The sequence below is a fragment of the Paramormyrops kingsleyae genome, chromosome 19 (genome assembly GCF_048594095.1).
Source record: "Paramormyrops kingsleyae isolate MSU_618 chromosome 19, PKINGS_0.4, whole genome shotgun sequence".
In the NCBI taxonomy this organism is placed as follows: domain Eukaryota; kingdom Metazoa; phylum Chordata; class Actinopteri; order Osteoglossiformes; family Mormyridae; genus Paramormyrops; species Paramormyrops kingsleyae.
Genome location: NC_132815.1, coordinates 11799200 through 11817134, shown reverse-complemented (window position 1 = coordinate 11817134; position 17935 = coordinate 11799200). Strand labels below are relative to the sequence as shown.

Genomic DNA, 17935 nt, shown 5'->3' with positions numbered 1-17935 from the left:
ATGTGAGGGGGTGTAGTGTTACTACGAGGGGGTGTGGTGTTACTGTGAGGGGGTGTAGTGTTACTACGGGGGGGTGTGGTGTTACTGTGAGGAATTGTGGTGTTACTGTGAGGGGATATAGCGTTATTCTGAGGAGGCGTGGTGAGACAGTGAGGCGGTGTGGTGTTATTGTGAACAGGCATGGTGTTATTGTGAAGAGGTGTGGTGTTACTGTGAGGAGGCGTGGTGTTACTGTGAGGAGGTGTGGTGTAACTGTGAGGAGGTGTGGTGTTACTGTGAGGAGGCGTGGTGTTACTGTGAGGAGGTATGGTGTTATTGTGAAGACGTGTGGTGTTACTGTGAGGGTGTGTGTTACTGTGAGCAGGCGTGGTGTTACTGTGAGGAGGCTTGGCCATAAGAAGTATTCCTGCCCTCACAGCGCCTGCTCACAGACATGGAGGGCCTGAAGCAGCAGGTGCAGGCAGTGCAGGCGTGCCAGAGCGGTCTGCGTGTGCCCGAAGAGGCCGTCACCAGCCTGCCAATCTGCCGCACTGCCCTGGCTCTGGCACAGGAGGCCAGCCAGCTGCAGCACACTGCCATCCAACAGTGCAACATTCTGCAGGTAGGGGGCACCACTCGTCACCACAGAGTCACACTCACACACCATAAGTCCACAAGTAGATGACTGAATCTCACGTATGCTTACACACAAAGTCTCTCTCTCTCTGTTTCTCTCTCTCTGTCTTACTCTTTCGCTCTCGCTCTCTCATTCTCACCCACGCCACACTTCCTGTGCTGCCATTGCCCTTCCGTTATGCTGCCGTTTCCCAGGAGGCCGTGGTGCAGTACGAGCAGTACGAGCAGGAAGTGCGTCACCTCCAGAGGCTGATCGAGGAAGCGCACCGTGTCATTCAAGACCGACCCGTCTCCACCAGTAACATCCAGGAGCTGCAGGCCCAGATCCTCCACCACGAGGTACCGTCCCACAAAGCAAACTTGCGTCTGTGTCCTCCTGGGTGAGCCCCAGGACGGGCTCGTGTTTTCTTATGAGCATTGTTCAGATGAAGATCTGCTCTCCAAAAAAGTCTCTTAGGTAAAGATAATGTCCGCCCTCCCCAGGGACTGACAACAGAACCCTTTTTTTTTGAGTTTTACAGCTGCCTAAAAGCTTTCACTTTCCCACTCGCAACTTTTGTAGTTTTTCATGCATCTTTGCAGCAAGGTGGAGTTCAGTCTGCCTTGCAGTGGAATCTTGTGCATTGTGGTGATTTTGAGAATTCGCTAAGTTTCCCACAGACTGAAAGTCTGCCTGGAGGTCAGTGGTGCCGGTGGCCGTATCTCTGTGCCTTACGTTCATGCTGAGGGTGAAAGCTAAATAAACCAGTGTCTCGCTCGTCGCCGTCAAAGCACCACCTTGTCTGCTGACTGATTGATTTACGGCTGCGAAAGCGGCAGTTCTGCCTTAAGCTATGTAGACTTGCTGGTTGCCGTTTCGGTCTCTCAGATCCTCTGCCCAGGAATGCTTGTGGGTCACCTGAATCTCTCTCAAATACCTGCACCGCTGATGTCAACACGTCCCGGTTGCACTGGTAAAACGGGCCATGCGGGGGAATGTTTAGGGTGCGGGCCTTCATGGGACGTCAGCGGGGAGCTTCAAACACAGAACAATCTGATCACCTGATCTGGCCTATAGATCACCCAGATATACCAGCCGTCTATACCTACCATTTACCACTAGGTGGCACACACCCTCTTCCAGAAGGAGAAGAAGTGCAAACTGGACGACAGATGGTGAAAGACCAATTTGTGGTCCAAGTATTTTTCACTGCTTACAGTTTACTGATGCGTGTTAGTAGCTGTTACTAACTGGAAAATTACTGCAGAGCTAACTGTAAAAAATAACAATACTTCAAATTTAAAATAACTCCATACTCATTTGTATATTGAAGATATGTACATGTAAATATGAATACAGTCTGTGTAATGATGGTGGTCCCATAAGATTATACTGTAATGGAGCTGAAAATTTCCTCTCGCCTAGTAACGTCGCATTTGTCGTAGCGTCGTAGCGCTGTAGCGCAGCACATTGCTCACTGCGCATTGTTTGTGGTGATGCTGATTTAAACAAACTTACTCCTCTGCCAGTAGTATAAAAGTATAGTGCGTACAATTATCTACAGCACATTATACTTGATAATGATAAAATGTATCACTAGTTTATGTATTTACTATACTGCATTTCTATCATCAACTAGGCTATAGTATGTATCCTAGGTGTATAGTAGGGGTTTACCGCCTAGTTTTGTGTAAGTTTACTCTACAATGTTTACACAATGATGAAATCGGCTAACGACACATTACTCAGATCATATTCCCGTCATTAAGCGATGCATGACTTTTACATTAGACTGTAAAATGTTCATTTTGCTAATTAGATGTGGAATGTTTTATTGTAATTAATTTTTTCACTCCGATATCCAGAAAATTGCCTTCAGAGTCGCCGTAGGCACAGTCGCTCCGTGTCGTTTTTAACCTCTGCTGTGGAGATGGTGTCACACGTGAGCCCAGACTGAAGCTGTTATCTGTCAGATTTTCCTTCAGTCGCGTACGGTGAACCTGAGCCAGCTGAGAGCAGACACTCCGCATTCCTCATACCTGTCAACACGGAAATGTTCAAAGAATTACTTTAAGTGTTGGATACATTAAAACCACAATTGTTCTGCCGATTATATGAATCACACAAGTATCTTTTGCAGACTGTTAAATTTGACAGTATTTATTGTTCTATTAGGAAATGTGATCTATGCTTGGTACATTTCAGCAGGTCTGGTCTTGTGTATTATGTCGATTATATAGTCATGGGGGAGGTATGTACCTTATCCGCTTTTTTAATAATACGTGCTTTCTGTATCCTCTCCAGTTTGTTTTCAAAAAGTAACCTTCACGTGGTATGTAACGAGGCCGCTGATTGGCTGTTGCCAAGAAACGCGCATGCCGCCGAAGGTCTGTGGAGAGCTGCGCTTGGCTTTCTCACTTTCCAGTTGTCACGTGACCCACTTGTGGGGAGGCTTAGCCATCTGGAGGAGTAATGGGGCGGGGCCTGGCTCCACTCGAAGCAAGGCTGTAATATGAGCTGTCACGCCCCCCCCCCTTTGCGAGGCCCTCTGTGCTCTATTGTTAAGAGTCTTCTCGGCATCTGGGGAGGGGGAGGAAATGGGGAGCAGGAGGAGGTATTTTCTGCGTCGGGCTAGGCAGCTGTGCTGAGATCACACAACTCTCACCGGCGGAGCCAAACACGCAGCGGGCGGCGTGAGACTGCAGGCGCTGCCGGGCTGCCGGGAATGGTGCGTGTCCCAGCTGTCACTGCGAGCTGATTGGCTGCTGCCTCTGAGGCGGAGACGTGAGCTCTGGCTTCCTCGTGCGCTGGAGAGACGGCGCGGAGACGGCAGCGACCCGCTCTGCCCCGAGGCCCGCCCAGAACCCATCCCCACCCCGCCCCCCCCGCCATCCGGCCCCGGCTTTGTTGGGCTCAGGCTGATTCTCACCCGCCCGGCCTCTCTGTGCCCGTGACAGGAGTTGGCCCAGAAGATCCGGGGCTACCAGGAGCAGATCGCCACCCTCAACTCCAAGTGCAACATGCTAACGGTGAAGGCCAAGCACGCCACCATGCTGCTGACCGTGGCTGAGGTGGAGGGGCTCTCTGAGGGACTGGACGAGCTGGACGCCGAGGCCCTGCCCACACCCCCCCCTGTGGTGATGGTAAGAGTCCCTCCGCCCTCTCTCTCTCTCTCTCTCTCTCTCTCTCTCTCTTACTCACCCTTCACACGGTGATGTGCACCTCTGCCAGGACTCTATCCCTCCCCGAGCTCTCGTATCCCGCTCCGAGTTCCAGTGTCCTTTTACAGCGGGACGGACCCCCGGCCGCGCACCAGGATTCTCATTGCCACGGTGTTGCATCATGTGGCAGCAACAGCGTGGCTACGCTCTGGGGCTGCGAGTACGTGGTGGTTTCCCAGCAACCAGAGAGCCGGATCGCGATGCCGTCGTTATTCGGCACTTCGCTTGCTTTTTTGTGGCTTAATTTTAAATTCACGGCATGAGCTTTTTCTCGCCGGTCTGATCGAGCACGAGCAGCGGGATGCAGGCTCACACCGAGAGACACAACGGCCACGATTGTGATCTCGGCAATAGATACCGGCCGGGGCTTCCGTGCTGTTTGAGAGTGCCGCTCTCCTCACCTCTCGCACGGGGATACTAACCACTCTGGCGAGGAGTAAGAGTCACGGCCTCCTGCGTGCTGCTACCGCCACAGTGACCGCCAGCCGCACCGCTGTCGCGTTCCTGGTGTTCTGCTACCGCCACAGTGACCGCCAGCCACACCGCTGTCGCGTTCCTGGTGTTCTGCTACCGCCACAGTGACCGCCAGCCGCACCGCTGTCGCGTTCCTGGTGTTCTGCTACCGCCACAGTGACCGCCAGCCGCACCGCTGTCGCGTTCCTGGTGTTCTGCTACCGCCACAGTGACCGCCAGCCGCACCGCTGTCGCGTTCCTGGTGTTCTGCTACCGCCACAGTGACCGCCAGCCGCACCGCTGTCGCGTTCCTGGTGTTCTGCTACCGCCACAGTGACCGCCAGCCACACCGCTGTCGCGTTCCTGGTGTTCTGCTACCGCCACAGTGACCGCCAGCCACACCGCTGTCGCGTTCCTGGTGTTCTGCTCTCGCAAACCCTTCTCTGATTTTTCACCTGTCTTTTTTTTAAATGATATTTTTGTTGCTTCTGTTATATGGTAACGCTTAACTGTGGTGTCCCTGCTTGATTCCCACCCCGATCCCACCTCTCTTCCCCACCCTCCCATCCCCACACCCCCCCGCCCCCTGCCACTAACGCTTCTCTCTCTGTGCCTTGCTGGGTCGCCCGTCCGCCCTCCCCGCTAATGCGCCCCATCCCCGTGGTCAGATGACCGCAGGCCGCTGTCACACGCTGCTTTCCCCCGTCACCGAGGAGTCCGGGGAGGAAGGCACCAACAGCGAGATCTCCTCCCCGCCTGCCTGCCGCTCTCCCTCGCCAGTGGGTAGCGCTGACACTTCCCCCAACCAGGTACCGCCCTCTGGGCCCTCGGCCTACTCGACTGCCAGGCTCCAGCCACGGTCTAGTCCAGTGGGCACGGGAATCGGCCGTATAAGTTATCTCTGCGACTCCCAACCCTGATCTTCTGGATGGCCAGCATGTGCTAATTTATGTCATGTCTTGATTATTCTCATTTAGATGACACACGCCGTGTGTGTGGCATCTGCATGCTTTCCCAGTGTCATGTGGGTTTTCATCGGGAACTGCTGGTTCCTCCCATACTCCAAAGTCATGCTGTTAGGCTAACTGGTGTGTAGTTTGCCTGTAATGGGCGCGTGTGTGTGGTCCAGCGCTCTGCGATGGGCTGGCAGAGGCTCACATTTAGGCATTTCCCAATTGCCTGTTCAGGAGAAATTGCAATCTGTGTATGTAAATATGGGTAATCAAACAAAACAGTCATTTATTCAATATATGTCAGTTTATTTTTTAGCCTGAAGCAGTAACTGTTTTACTGCTATAAAGTTTCATTTCCTAGAATTCATTTAAGGGGTGCAAATAAACAAAACTGCAAAAGGAACTACTACTTTTATTACACCCTCTAGAAAATTCCCTATTAAGATTTTATATTTGACAAAAATGCAGCCTAAACAGCTGGAGGACACCATGATTAATTAAGATCCTAATTAAAACAGATAAAAATCAGCAGGCAGTGGGTCGGCCCTGATTGGGGTGGGGACACACAGGGCTTAGTTATTCTGTACTCACTTTCTACAACCATCATTGTAGCACTGCAGTGCGATTAGTCAATCCAGGTGAAGTCGTACAGCCCACCCTTGTGGCCGTGCATGATATCTTTTTTCCCCTGTTGATCTGGCTTATTTTGCCTTTCCCTGCCTGATTCCTACATTCTCCATAAAATCCAAGCTGTAGCTTCCCAGAAAGAGCAGGTCAAATACGGAATCTACACTTCCTCATGTATTATCTTTACCGAGAAATGCCCCACTGAGAACATCCCAGGGGTCCCGGAGAGCTTCAGCCACAGCTGTCGCTGCCCCCTGAAATCACCTTTCACCTTTCACCTCTGCCCTGCCCCCATGCTTAGCCGTGCTCCTAGATTGCTCTTTAGCAGGGACAATGGACTGCCTCCTATATGCGCTTTGTAGACGCTCCTCTTCGTAATGTGTGTCAAGTGCGTGTCTCCTTGTGTCTTCTCGCTCACAAGCTCCATCTTCTCCAGGTGTCTCCTTCATTTGCCTGTGCCACCTCATTCAGAGTCTCATGGCCTCATCTGTTTGCACCGGTCAGAGTTTAGGATGCATCCCTCGTGTCAGTCAGACGTCGATCACATTATCAGCCTGTACTTCACCGTAAACCACTTGCTTGATAAGACTTGGGTATATCTGACAGGATACAAAGTATCAACAGATATTGAGTAGCTGAGATAAAAGAAGACCTACTGGTATGCAGACAGTTGGGCTGTGTTTGGGAATCTTTTGCCCTAGTTCAGTGCTGCTGCAGCCGTAAGCTCTGGATCTTATCTCAGAATGGTTTCCCCACTCTCTCCTACCCACCCACAGGCAGCTCCAGGCCACTCCTCCCCTGACCGGGATCCTCCCCCAGACCTCTTTGAATCAACGCTGGATTGCATCTCAACTGCCAATCTGGATGACCTGCAGCAATCCTGGGAGACACTGAAGAATGTGGTGAGTGTAGCAGTGTTTTCTTGGGACGTGCATGATTGTTCAGCCAGAGATCTGAAGGACCATAGTTGGATTCAGGATGATTGTGGGTATCTCACTGAAAAACAAGTTGCACTCATTTGATCTGTGGTGTAGGACTGCTCCATCTATGCTGTAATCTCAGAATCTAGATGATGTCAGAAAAAGATATGACTTTAGCTATTTTACAGTAGTGAATCAGACACAAAACTCCAAGCACTGTAAATGTATTGGCATCCACCTACCAGAGTATTATAGTGGAACCACGGTAAAGTTATGGCCCCCTAAGTGCAAGCTCCCCTACCTCTGCAGATCAGTGAGAAGCAGAAGACCCTGTATGAAGCTCTGGAGAGGCAGCAGGGCTACCAGGATGCCCTACAGTCCATCTCAACCAAGATGGAGTCCGTGGAGGTCCGGTTAAATGAGGGACCGGGGTCAGACCGGACCCCCGAGAGCCAGATGGCGGCTCATCAGGTGAGGGTAACTGCAGGATCGACCAGCCCACTTCAAGAATCTGCCGGTGTCCGCAGAGAAGCCGCTTATGGTGTTACCTTCACACTCTGCATATGTATAAGTGTCTATTGGGCTGAATTTCATGCAAGTTCCTACTAGAAAGGTATAGAATGCAGGAAAACTAGTGTTGCCAAGAGATCATAACTAAGAGAAAGCCAATGAAAATGCAGAAGAGGTCAGGGGTCAGATGAGTTGTATCTTGAGGCATTTCTTAAAGGCTAAGAGGGTTTCTGCTGACCACGTGAGTGGAACTCATTTGACTTAGTAATCAGAATTATTTTTGCGTAATGGAGGGGATAGAGGCACTAAGCAGTGTTGACTTACTGACTAAAAGGGACAAGCTGGAACTTTAAGCTTGATGAGCAAAGGTAGGTGCTCTTCCATAAACAGCGCTGGAAAGCAGCACCAAGGACTATAGGGTGACAATAAAGATGAGAAAAATAAAGAGAGATAAAAATAGAGCGAGATGAGGAGAAATGTAACGTGAGAGCATTTCTGCTAGTTGAGTATCAAATGTGTTGCTTCATTGTGAATCATCTCCAGTGGATTAAGAGCACATGCTGTCCTGCCTGTCAGTCAAGCATTATAGTAGTCTAGTCATCTAGTCAAGTGCCTGAAATAGTTGAACTGGATATTTTGTTAACTAACATCTGATCTGGAATGTGGCCAGCAAAGGATAGCTGGACATCTATTCTTACCCCTCGGGGCCCAGAAGACCTTGTTGGTGATCCAAGCTGGAGTCTGTGCAAATTGGGGGGGTGGGTGATGAGTGCAGAAGACTGGCTGGGAGTAACTTGTGCTTCTGGAAGAATGTGGCAAAGTCATCGGCAGTCAGGTTGCTGGGTGCTGGGGGGGCAAATAATTTACATGTGTCTGGTTAGAAGGTGCTTATAGCATCAGTGATGTTAGTAGAAGATAAGTGATTGACCCTCAGATTCACAAGTCTCAAGTTTCCACCACTTCCTCTCAGTCATCCTGAGCTTCTTCCATGGATGCCTGGAGAGCCAGAGGTGAAGGGGTACCAATTGTTTTGGGGACTTCACTGACATCAAGGGAACAGACATTGGTCAACGGAGGGAAGGGTAGAAGAGACCAATCAAGAAACAAGGAGAAACTATGGGAGAAGGAAGAACGGTTAGAGCAGGAGACTCAAGGAGGAGAGAGAGCGGGATGTGCAGTGGGAGACCAGGAGGAATGAAGAGGGTGATGAGAAGTCAGCAGCTACTCGGTCACGGTTCTGCATCAGGATGTGGTCCAGTTGGTTTCCAGTCTGATGAGTCAGCACAGGAAAAATGATGCCAGTGGTTAATCAAGGAGGGCGTTCAGGTCATCGAGGGCGACAAGTGAAGGCCACCGCTAGGGATGGCCATCAGCAGCAAGTCTGGTTCTTGAAGGACATTGCCTGTTAGGCCTGAGGGTGGGGGGAGTGAGGTAAATCACAGTAATATACAGTTTAGCAGGGTTAGAGTTGATACGCAGAGAGAAGAGTGGAGTGAATTTCCAGGTCTGCCCCCCTTTCCGGCCCAGTGGAGCGGAGAGAGTGGGCGAAAGAGAATTTGGGGGTTTGATCTGCTGGGGTTTAGGAAATGTTCTAGATTCACGGTGAAAGATCAATCTAGGCCATTAAGATCGAATGTACGTATGCAATATGGTCTTCATGTCAAAGGTGCCATTTTCTCACGTGTCTTGTTTGTTAGTGGAATTCTCCTTCAGTGAATGTTACTTTTGTTCAGTTTTTTATCATATCACTAGCTTGGAGAATATGATGTCGTATCAATGAGATATTATACCTGAATTTGACGGTGACAATACGTCAGGATGTCACACTCTGCCCGTCATTGAGAAGCGGCCTCTGTTTACGGTGACACGGCTTTAGGGGAATGTTACTCCTCTGGTAGTGATCCTCGTGACCCCCGTTCCTGCACCCCCCCCCTCCCAGGCCCTGATGGATGACATCCTGATGCTCCAGGACGAGATCAGCGATCTGCAGTTGCGCTTCGGCGAGGAGCTGGCGGTGGACGGCCCCGATGCAGACTCAGCCGACCAACTGGCAGTGCAGTCCACCCTGACGGTGCTGGCCGAGAGGATGGCCACCATCCGCATGAAGGCATCTGGAAAGAGGCAGCTCCTGGAGGTAGGGCCCCCTCTCCATCCCCCAGCCCCTTCCTTTCCACTTCACAATCCTCTCATTATCGGGACTGATTCGGTAAATATCAGCAGTGACATTGCTGTCAGGCTAGAACCCCACCAGAATAACGACTGTAATTTTAGGACTCGGCTTGACGTGGCTTGTCTAAGCAGCAAGAAGGGTTTCTCTGTAGTTCACATCCACTGCCCCCCCGGGCCTCAAAGCCCCTCCCCCCCGCCGTGGTGAGGAACTGAGTCTTCCTATCTGGGGTTGACTGTAGAGGCTGATTAGTCAGCTAGTCTTGCCCCCTCCCCACCCCATCACTCCCATTTATTCCTCTCACAGTCCGTCTCTCCACTCAGTCTGCCCCCCCCCCCTCCCTACTCTCCTGCGTGTGGGTGCTAATGCTGATATGTAGCTCCTTGCTCTGCAAGTCAGGAGACGGGGCTAAAATCACGAACAAAAGCAAGATATGGTTCCAGACTTTGAATTAAAAATCTGCGGCCGCTTTGCTTTCTTCACAAGAACCACATGTGTCCAGATAACTGGATTATGAAGAGCTCCGTCCACTATTCTGAGCTGTCTAGCTTTTTGGCATGACGTTGACCGTTCGTGGGGGTTTTATTTGGGGGGTGTGCGCCGTCCTCGAAGGATCTGGAGGCAGGAGGAGGAGACGTAGCCTGGATACCGGAAATAAGTGTCAAGTTCGGTCAGAAAGGCGAGCTGGGAACTGCTTAAGGAACCGGAACGTCAGAGGTTGCTAATGAAGAAGAAAAAATGCATGGTCTGATGGGTGCCGCTTTGGCGCCCCCTACAGGAGCTTCTGAGCGAGCAGCTAGAAGAGCAGCGGCAGGAGCAGGCCCTGCAGAGATACCGCAACGAGGCCGATGAGCTGGACCACTGGCTGCTGTGCACGCGTGCGGCACTCAGCTCCGCCCTGAGCGCCGCCCTGCAGCCACACCCCCAGGACATGGACATGGAGGAGCAGCTCATCGACTGTCAGGTGAGCAGCCCCCCTGACTGCACACCTCAAGTCTGCGTCTCATACGCTGTCTAGCAGGTGTGACAGCCCCGCCCCCTCACAGTCAATCAGCCAATCAGGAGTACTCATTCTGTGCATGCTTTTTTTTCCCGAACTAATATTTTTGAATTTCGGAATCGGTACATATACCGGCTGCGTGTCGGTAATTGGTAACTTGGTTGTTTAGCAAGGTAACTAAACTGCTCAAGTAAATATCCCTCTCCTTGGTAACTTAGTCACTCTCGATGAACGCGTAAGTTAAGAATTGTAACAACAATAACAATAATAAATTTGTTCTGAACAGAGAAATGAGAATGAGATATTCAGATGGACCCCAGCACAAAAAAGCATACAGTAGCTTTTGTAGGTATTCTGAAAAACCTGAGAAGTATCTGTCTCCCGGAGAGGAGACAGTAAGGGGGGGGGGGGTCACAGCACACACCCAAAGTGTCACCCTGAAAGGGACCCGGGCCACTGTCTTTGTGAGGGGAGATTTACGCCGTCCTCCTTCTCCTGGGAGGAGTTCCTTAGCATTTTCCTGACTTTGTTGCTATGCCAACGGAGCATCGCCAGGGGGAATGTTAGCCCTGCTTCATGGCCCCTGTTAGCCTCTGTCTGGGGTCACATGCCAGCCTGCTACGGGATGAACTGGCCCAGAGTGGCCGCGTCCCCGGCCTCAGAGCTCAGGTCCTGGGGTTCAGGGCTTAGCTTACTAAGCAGATTAGCCCCGTGTCTCCATGAGGTTGATCTCCATCTGGCCTTGGCCAAGGACGTCTGTCTGCGGCCTGGCTGAGCCGTGGGACCAGATTGGCGGGCTGTTTTCAGGAGGCGGGATGGGCCTATATGCATATCAGAGAATACGGGGGGGGGGTGTGTCATGGACACTGTCCATTCAGGGCTGCTGAATGGGCCCTTCGTTCTTGTCTTTGGCGTGTGAATGGAAGGGGCGGAGCCACGGGGGCCGGTGCTTTGTGGCCAGCGGCAGAGCGAGCCTGGAAAAGCACTCCAGCGTTGGCTTAGGCCGGGAGCGTAGTGTACAGCCCCTCCACTACGTGAGGGCGTGGGAGGATCCAAAAGCAGCAGGCGCTCGTGGAACCGAGGACGGGGAGCCTGTGCGGCAGCCGGCGAGGCGGGCCCCGGGCCCCCCGGCCTGTGAGCGCCCCCCCGGCGGCGGGCCGCAGCTCTGGGGACGGCGCCACGTTTCAGCTGACCTCCCTCTTCCTGCTGCTGCAGAACATGCTGCTGGAGATGGAGCGGAAAGTGGCGTCGCTGGCGGAGCTGTCGGTGCACAGCGAGAGCCTGGTGCTGGAGGGGCGTGCAAACACGCGCAGGGACGCCGAGCAGCTGGCCCACAAACTGCACACGCTTAAGGGGAGCCTGATGGAGCTGCAGAGGATGCTGCAGGACAAGCAGGTCAGCATCCAGGTGGGTCCGGCTCCCTGCTCCTCATCACCCTCTTCCTCATCTCACCTTTCCAGGTTTTTCTTCACTTCCTGCTGCCTGAGCTCCCCTCAGTCCATTTCCTGTTCCTGTTCCGTTCAAATCTTCCTGATTTGATTCTCTTTATACTCTGGCTGACTCAGTCATTAAGGGCCTTACAGATCAGACATTCCCGATGTAAGAAAAAAAGAATAATCGTTTGCACTTTTAGTTTTTGGGGAAGCGTGTCTTGTATTCTGTGACCTGAATATCATACGGTGATACATTTCATTTCATTTAGCAGACGCTTTTGTCTAAAGCAATGTATCAGTGAGGCAAACAGCACATTAATTGATAGATGCCCCTCTCTTCCTCGCTGTATCAGACGCATGCTCACATGTGTCTGTGTGTGTTCCTTGCCTGTGGCGATGTAGCAGCAAGTCAAAGTCATTTTCCAAATCCTCACCATGTTTAGCAGACCAAGCTCTGACGTCTGTGCTGTGATAACGCCGTGATGCTCATTTATATGTCACAAATAACTGCTAATCTCTTGTGATCCAATTATTGTACCCAGACCAAGGTGGCTGAATAACTGATTCACATGGTTTTAGCAGCTTTTATCAAACCAAAATAGTTTTTGTTTTTATTAACAACATAATTATGGAAATCCATACCAGCAGCAGAGGATATAATTGGGGGAGTCTTACATGGGCAGGTCTACTGTCAGCCAATGAGAGCAAGGCTCTCCGTCTGTCAGTGTTCTGTCATGACTGAATAGATTAATCCACTTCCTGTTGGTTACCTGGCAGTGATTAACAGGCAGCCAGTGACTCTGAGGCCTTAGGGAAGCGGTGACCCTGGCAAAGCACAGTATGTGTACTGGGATGACATTCTGGGAGTTCTGGGAGTGTGTGTGTGCTGAGTGCTTCCCCCACCCCTGGATCAGCACTGAGGGGAACTTCTGCCACCGCCCCCAATCACAAAGGGTCACTATCTCCTTTGTTTCAGCTTATCATACCACCTCTGCTCGCTGCGCTGCTCAGTGCCAGAACGTTCTCCCTAACCGTCCCAGCGGCAGCCCACTGTCTCAGCCGTCTGTGCCACAGACCTACTCGTGTACAGCCAGTTAATGTGTTAAGTCATAAGAACATAAGAACATAAGAAATTTACAAACGAGAGGAGGCCATTCGGCCCATCAAGCTCGTTTGGGGAGAACTTAGCTAATAGCTCAGAGTTGTTAAAATCTTATCTAGCTCTGATTTAAAGGAACCCATGGTTTTAGCTTCCACTACAATAGCAGGAAGACTATTCCATACTCTGACTACACGCTGTGTAAAGAAGTGCTTCCTCAAATTTGTTTTAAAATGTTCTCCCGCTAATTTCCACTTATGGCCACGAGTTCTAGTATTTAGACTAATATTGAAATAGTCATTTGGCTGAACGGCATCCAGACCCGTTAGAATCTTATAGACCTGAATCATATCCCCCCTTAGCCTCCTTTGCTCAAGGCTGAACAGATTCAGTTCCGCTAACCTCTCCTCGTAAGACATTCCTCTAAGACCAGGAATCATTCTCGTAGCTCTTCGTTGCACCTTTTCTAAGGCAGCAATGTCCTTCTTGAGGTATGGTGACCAAACCTGCACACAGTATTCTAGGTGGGGTCTTACCAAGGAATTATATAAGTGTAACATCACCTCCCTTGACTTAAACTCCACACATCTAGAGATATAACCCAACATTCTGTTCGCCTTTTTTATTGCTTCCCCACATTGGCGAGAGTGGGACATGGAAGCATCAACATACATACCGAGATCTTTCTCGTAATCAGCTACCTTTATTTCAGTGGAACCCATAAAATATCTGTACTGTATATTTCTGCTCCCTGCATGGATTACCTTACATTTATCTGTGTTAAATTTCATCTGCCAAGTATCAGCCCATTCGCTAATTAAATCCAGATCCCGTTGGAGCCTCTCTGCTGCTAGATTAGTATCTGCTACCCCGCCCACCTTAGTGTCGTCTGCAAATTTAACCAGTTTACTGTATGTATTCGTGTCAATATCATTAATGTAAATTAGGAACAATAGTGGTCCTAAAATTGAACCCTGCGGTACCCCACTATAAACGGAGGCCCACTGTGACATAGTGCCTCTAATAACTACTCGCTGCTTCCTATCAGTTAGCCAGTTTTTGATCCAAGCTGCCACAGTTCCTAAAATTCCTGCAGCTTTAAGCTTTAACAAGAGCCGTTTGTGGGGGACAACATCAAAGGCTTTCTGGAAATCTAAGTAAATCACATCATAGGCCTTTTTGTGATCAATTTCACTTGTAGCTTCCTCAAAGAACTCAAGCAGATTCGTTAAGCAGGATCTACCTCTCCTAAATCCATGTTGGCTATCCTTTATAATGTTATTTGCATCTAGGTAATCTACCATTTTCACTTGAATTATAGCTTCCATTATTTTTCCAGTAATGCTAGTTAAACTGATTGGCCTATAGTTTGCCGGATTACTTCTATCCCCTTTTTTGAATATGGGTGTTATATTAGCATGCTTCCAATCTGATGGTACCACACCCGCAGATAACGATTTCTGGAATATTAAAGTCAAAGGTTGGCTAATAATATCCCTCATCTCTTTCAAGACTAAAGGTAAGATGCCATCAGGCCCCTGTGATTTATTTATTTTGAGTTTAGCTAGGCTTAGTATCACATCAACCTCAGTTATACATATATTGGTCATAGACGATGCTGTATTCGTATTAATTGGTGGTAAGTTACTTGTGTTCTCTATTGTGAACACCCTTGAAAAATAATCATTAAACTCATTTACCATATCAATTTCGTTATCAATTATAAGGCCCTTACTATCCTGTAAATTAGTGATTTCAGCTTTTAGTGCTCTCTTGGAGTTAAAATATTGGAAGAAACCTTTACTGTCATGCTTAGCCTCCAATGCAATTTTTCTTTCTACATCCCTCTTTGATAGCCTAATGTCATTTTTTAACTCTGCCTGTAGACTTAGATACTCCTGCTTGATTTTGAAATCATTAGTTATTTTCCAGTTGTGGAACAGAGCCCTTTTCCTCCTGACTTTATTCTTAATTTCCTTAGTAAACCACCTTGGTTGTCGTTTCCTAGATTTAGTTTTGCTGGAAACAGGTATGAAGTCCTCTTGCACTTGCAACAATGTGCTTTTGAAAAATTCCCATGCCTCTTCTACTGTTTTGCTATTTAACTCTGTCCAGTTTACAGTTTCTAATTTCCGTCTCATACCATTAAAGTTAGCCTTCCTAACATTGTATACTTTTAATTTAGACTTTGCTCTTTGGACACTAAAATTAACCTCGAATTTAACCATGTTATGATCACTACCGTACAATGGGTCTAAAACCTCTAATTTTCCAATCCTATCCTGGTTATTACAAAAAACGAGATCAAGAAGGGCTTCTCCCCTGGTAGGAGTATTAACAAACTGAGTAAAAAAACAATCCTGTACTAATTCCACCATCTCAAGTTCATTTACAGAAGAGCCAGAGACTGTGTCCCACTGTATCCCAGGTAAATTAAAATCACCCATAACCACCACATCATTTTTATTACTCATAATCCTGATATCATCATATAATATTCTGCTTTCCTCTACAGCCACATTAGGTGCCCTATAACAAACCCCGACAATTAGGCCATTTGAATCTTTAGCATCAAGTTTGATCCATACAGCTTCTGAATTTTTATTTTTATCAGTGAGATCCCTTGCCTGCAAGTTTTCTTTTACGTATACTGCAACACCACCTCCCTTCTTGCCTATCCGGTCTCTACGGAACAACGTATAACCATCCATATTATATTCATCACCATCATTGTCACTCATCCATGTTTCAGTTATTCCTATAATGTCGTAATTGTCTGAAGAAATTAAAGCCTCTAAGTCGTTAATTTTGTTTCTAATACTCCTAGCATTCAAATACAGACCACTAATGGTAGGCCTTTTACAGTGTCTACTTTTAATTTTTATTTGGGCTTTCCGTCTCTCCCCACATAAATTCTTAACTGACCTCCCTGCCCCCCCAGTCCCTAGTTTAAACATTCCTCAACTATTCTGCACATACGCCTCCCCAATACACTGGTTCCCCTATGGTTCAGATGCAACCCGTCCGGCTTGAACAGGTCCCACCTGTTCCAGAAGGTCTTCCAGTGCCCCATAAACCTGAACCCCTCTTTCCTACACCACCATTTTAGCCACGCATTTAATCCCCTTATCTCAGCTAATTTTGCCTGACTTGCACGTGGCACGGGAAGTATTCCAGAGAATACCACCGTGGATGTTCTGCTTCTGAGCTTATCCGCGACTTCTATAAATTTATCTTGCAGAACAGCCCTTCTGCCCTTTCCTATGTCATTGGTGCCAACATGCACCACGACCACTGGATCCACCCCGGCTGGGGCCAAAAGCCTGTCCACTCGATCTGGAAGGTCCCCTACCTGGGCACCAGGCAGGCAAGACACCGTACGGGACCCTCTATCACGGGTGCACACATAACTATCTACACCTCTTATAATTGAATCCCCAACTACCACAACCTCCCTCCTACTAGGGTTAGGTGGCTCCTTGGTGCCCAAGGGCCCACCTGCCTCCCCAGTCTCTTCCGGCTCTAAAGCTGGAAGCACCTGAAAGCGGTTAGAAACCGTTACTTCAGGTGATGCCGCCTCTGTGAACTGTGTACGTCCTTTTCTACCTCTACGACCTACGTTCACCCAGCTCTCTCGACCTACCTGTTCATCATTCTCCCCCCTCCCCGCTTGTGACGTACACATAGTCTCCCTAGAAGGCGTATTAACTCTCTCCTTTAACTCATTGCTATGCTGGATGAGAGCCAGCCGCTCCTCTAGGTCACGAACCTGGACCATGAGTGAGTCAACTAACCCACATCGCTCGCAGACGAAGTCCGACTGGACGCAAGCATCCAGAAGGGCAAACATCTTGCAAACACAACACTGAGCTGGCCCCATAATTACCTAACTCACTATGTTCCCGTCCTTTACTCCCAGCCCAGTATATTAATAGAGAATATATAAACTTTTAGTTGATCTAATTAACGTATAGTTAAAACAGAGTGCCGAGTACACTAAAACACTAAATTAACACTTGCGTTAAATCGGTACTTTATTATAAATTATCCGGCAGCGTCAGCGATAACAACCTTTAAATTTAACTTTTAAAATAACCAAATTTACAATTACTTACCCGAGATTAACTTCCTGCTGAACCACGTTTAGCTTAAACTAAAGCGAAGTTGCTCTAGGGAGGCCAAAAAACCACAAAAACCCTCTCAAAGCAGGCTACTGCCGGAGCGGGAAAAAAAGTGGAAAATGTCCTCCCGGCCCCGACCGGCGACCGAGCAAAGCTCCGGAGCAACTGACCTTTTAGAGTTAATGTTACCGATGTTCGATAATATTACCCGCGGGTGTTTGATGCGAAGGACGCAAACAGAAACGCCACTCGCGCCCGCGGCTGTCGGTAACACTCACAAGGACAGACAAGTACACACGTAAAAATAAGAGTAAAAAATAAAAACAACAACAACCACCCACGTAACCGTGCTGGCACACAAACGCTCAAATATACTTTACAGATAATTCAAATCAAATCAACCGCTTCAACAGGCACACAACACAACCCGTCCGGCTTGAACAGTACAGCAATCCCAGCAGCCCCAGCAGCCTCTACAGCAATCCCAGCAGCCTCTCAGGAAGAGGCAATCCTATATCCTGACTACGGGTGATGTACCTTAACTGTGCCATGACCCAGTGGTAATACTGGTCTACTTCGTCAGACTGTGCTGTGTTCCAGCTGCGTTCAGCTGCTCCCAGGGGGCCCGGACATGTTCCACACCTGACTCGACTTGATACTGAAGTCCAAAAGAAAACGTACCCCATTACAATGTGTATTAGAGTCTCCTGTTGAGGATCGGTGTCTCAGACTACCTCAGGATGGTAAAACCTGAAGTAGTTCATAGTGTCCCTCCTGAGATGAATTAGGTAGCCACCCTAACAGTGTGTAGCATTGTTTCCTTACACCTCCAGGGT

General features: G+C 49.1%; 1 protein-coding gene across 10 annotated transcripts in view; it reads left to right on the top strand.

Moving 5' to 3' along the window:
- Positions 1–17935, top strand: part of LOC111856664 (nesprin-1-like) — a 141326-nt gene that overhangs the window by 88440 nt on the left and 34951 nt on the right. For 8 of the 10 annotated variants that reach the window (XM_072703134.1, XM_072703138.1, XM_072703137.1 and 5 more), the window contains 9 exons: positions 419–601; positions 811–954; positions 3553–3738; positions 4938–5078; positions 6626–6751; positions 7079–7240; positions 9219–9413; positions 10225–10410; positions 11662–11853. In XM_072703134.1, coding sequence (XP_072559235.1) covers positions 419–601; positions 811–954; positions 3553–3738; positions 4938–5078; positions 6626–6751; positions 7079–7240; positions 9219–9413; positions 10225–10410; positions 11662–11853 — 1515 coding nt within the window. The remainder of the gene's footprint in view (positions 1–418; positions 602–810; positions 955–3552; positions 3739–4937; positions 5079–6625; positions 6752–7078; positions 7241–9218; positions 9414–10224; positions 10411–11661; positions 11854–17935) is intronic. The other 2 variants (XM_072703135.1, XM_072703140.1) reach the window with 2 other exon arrangements.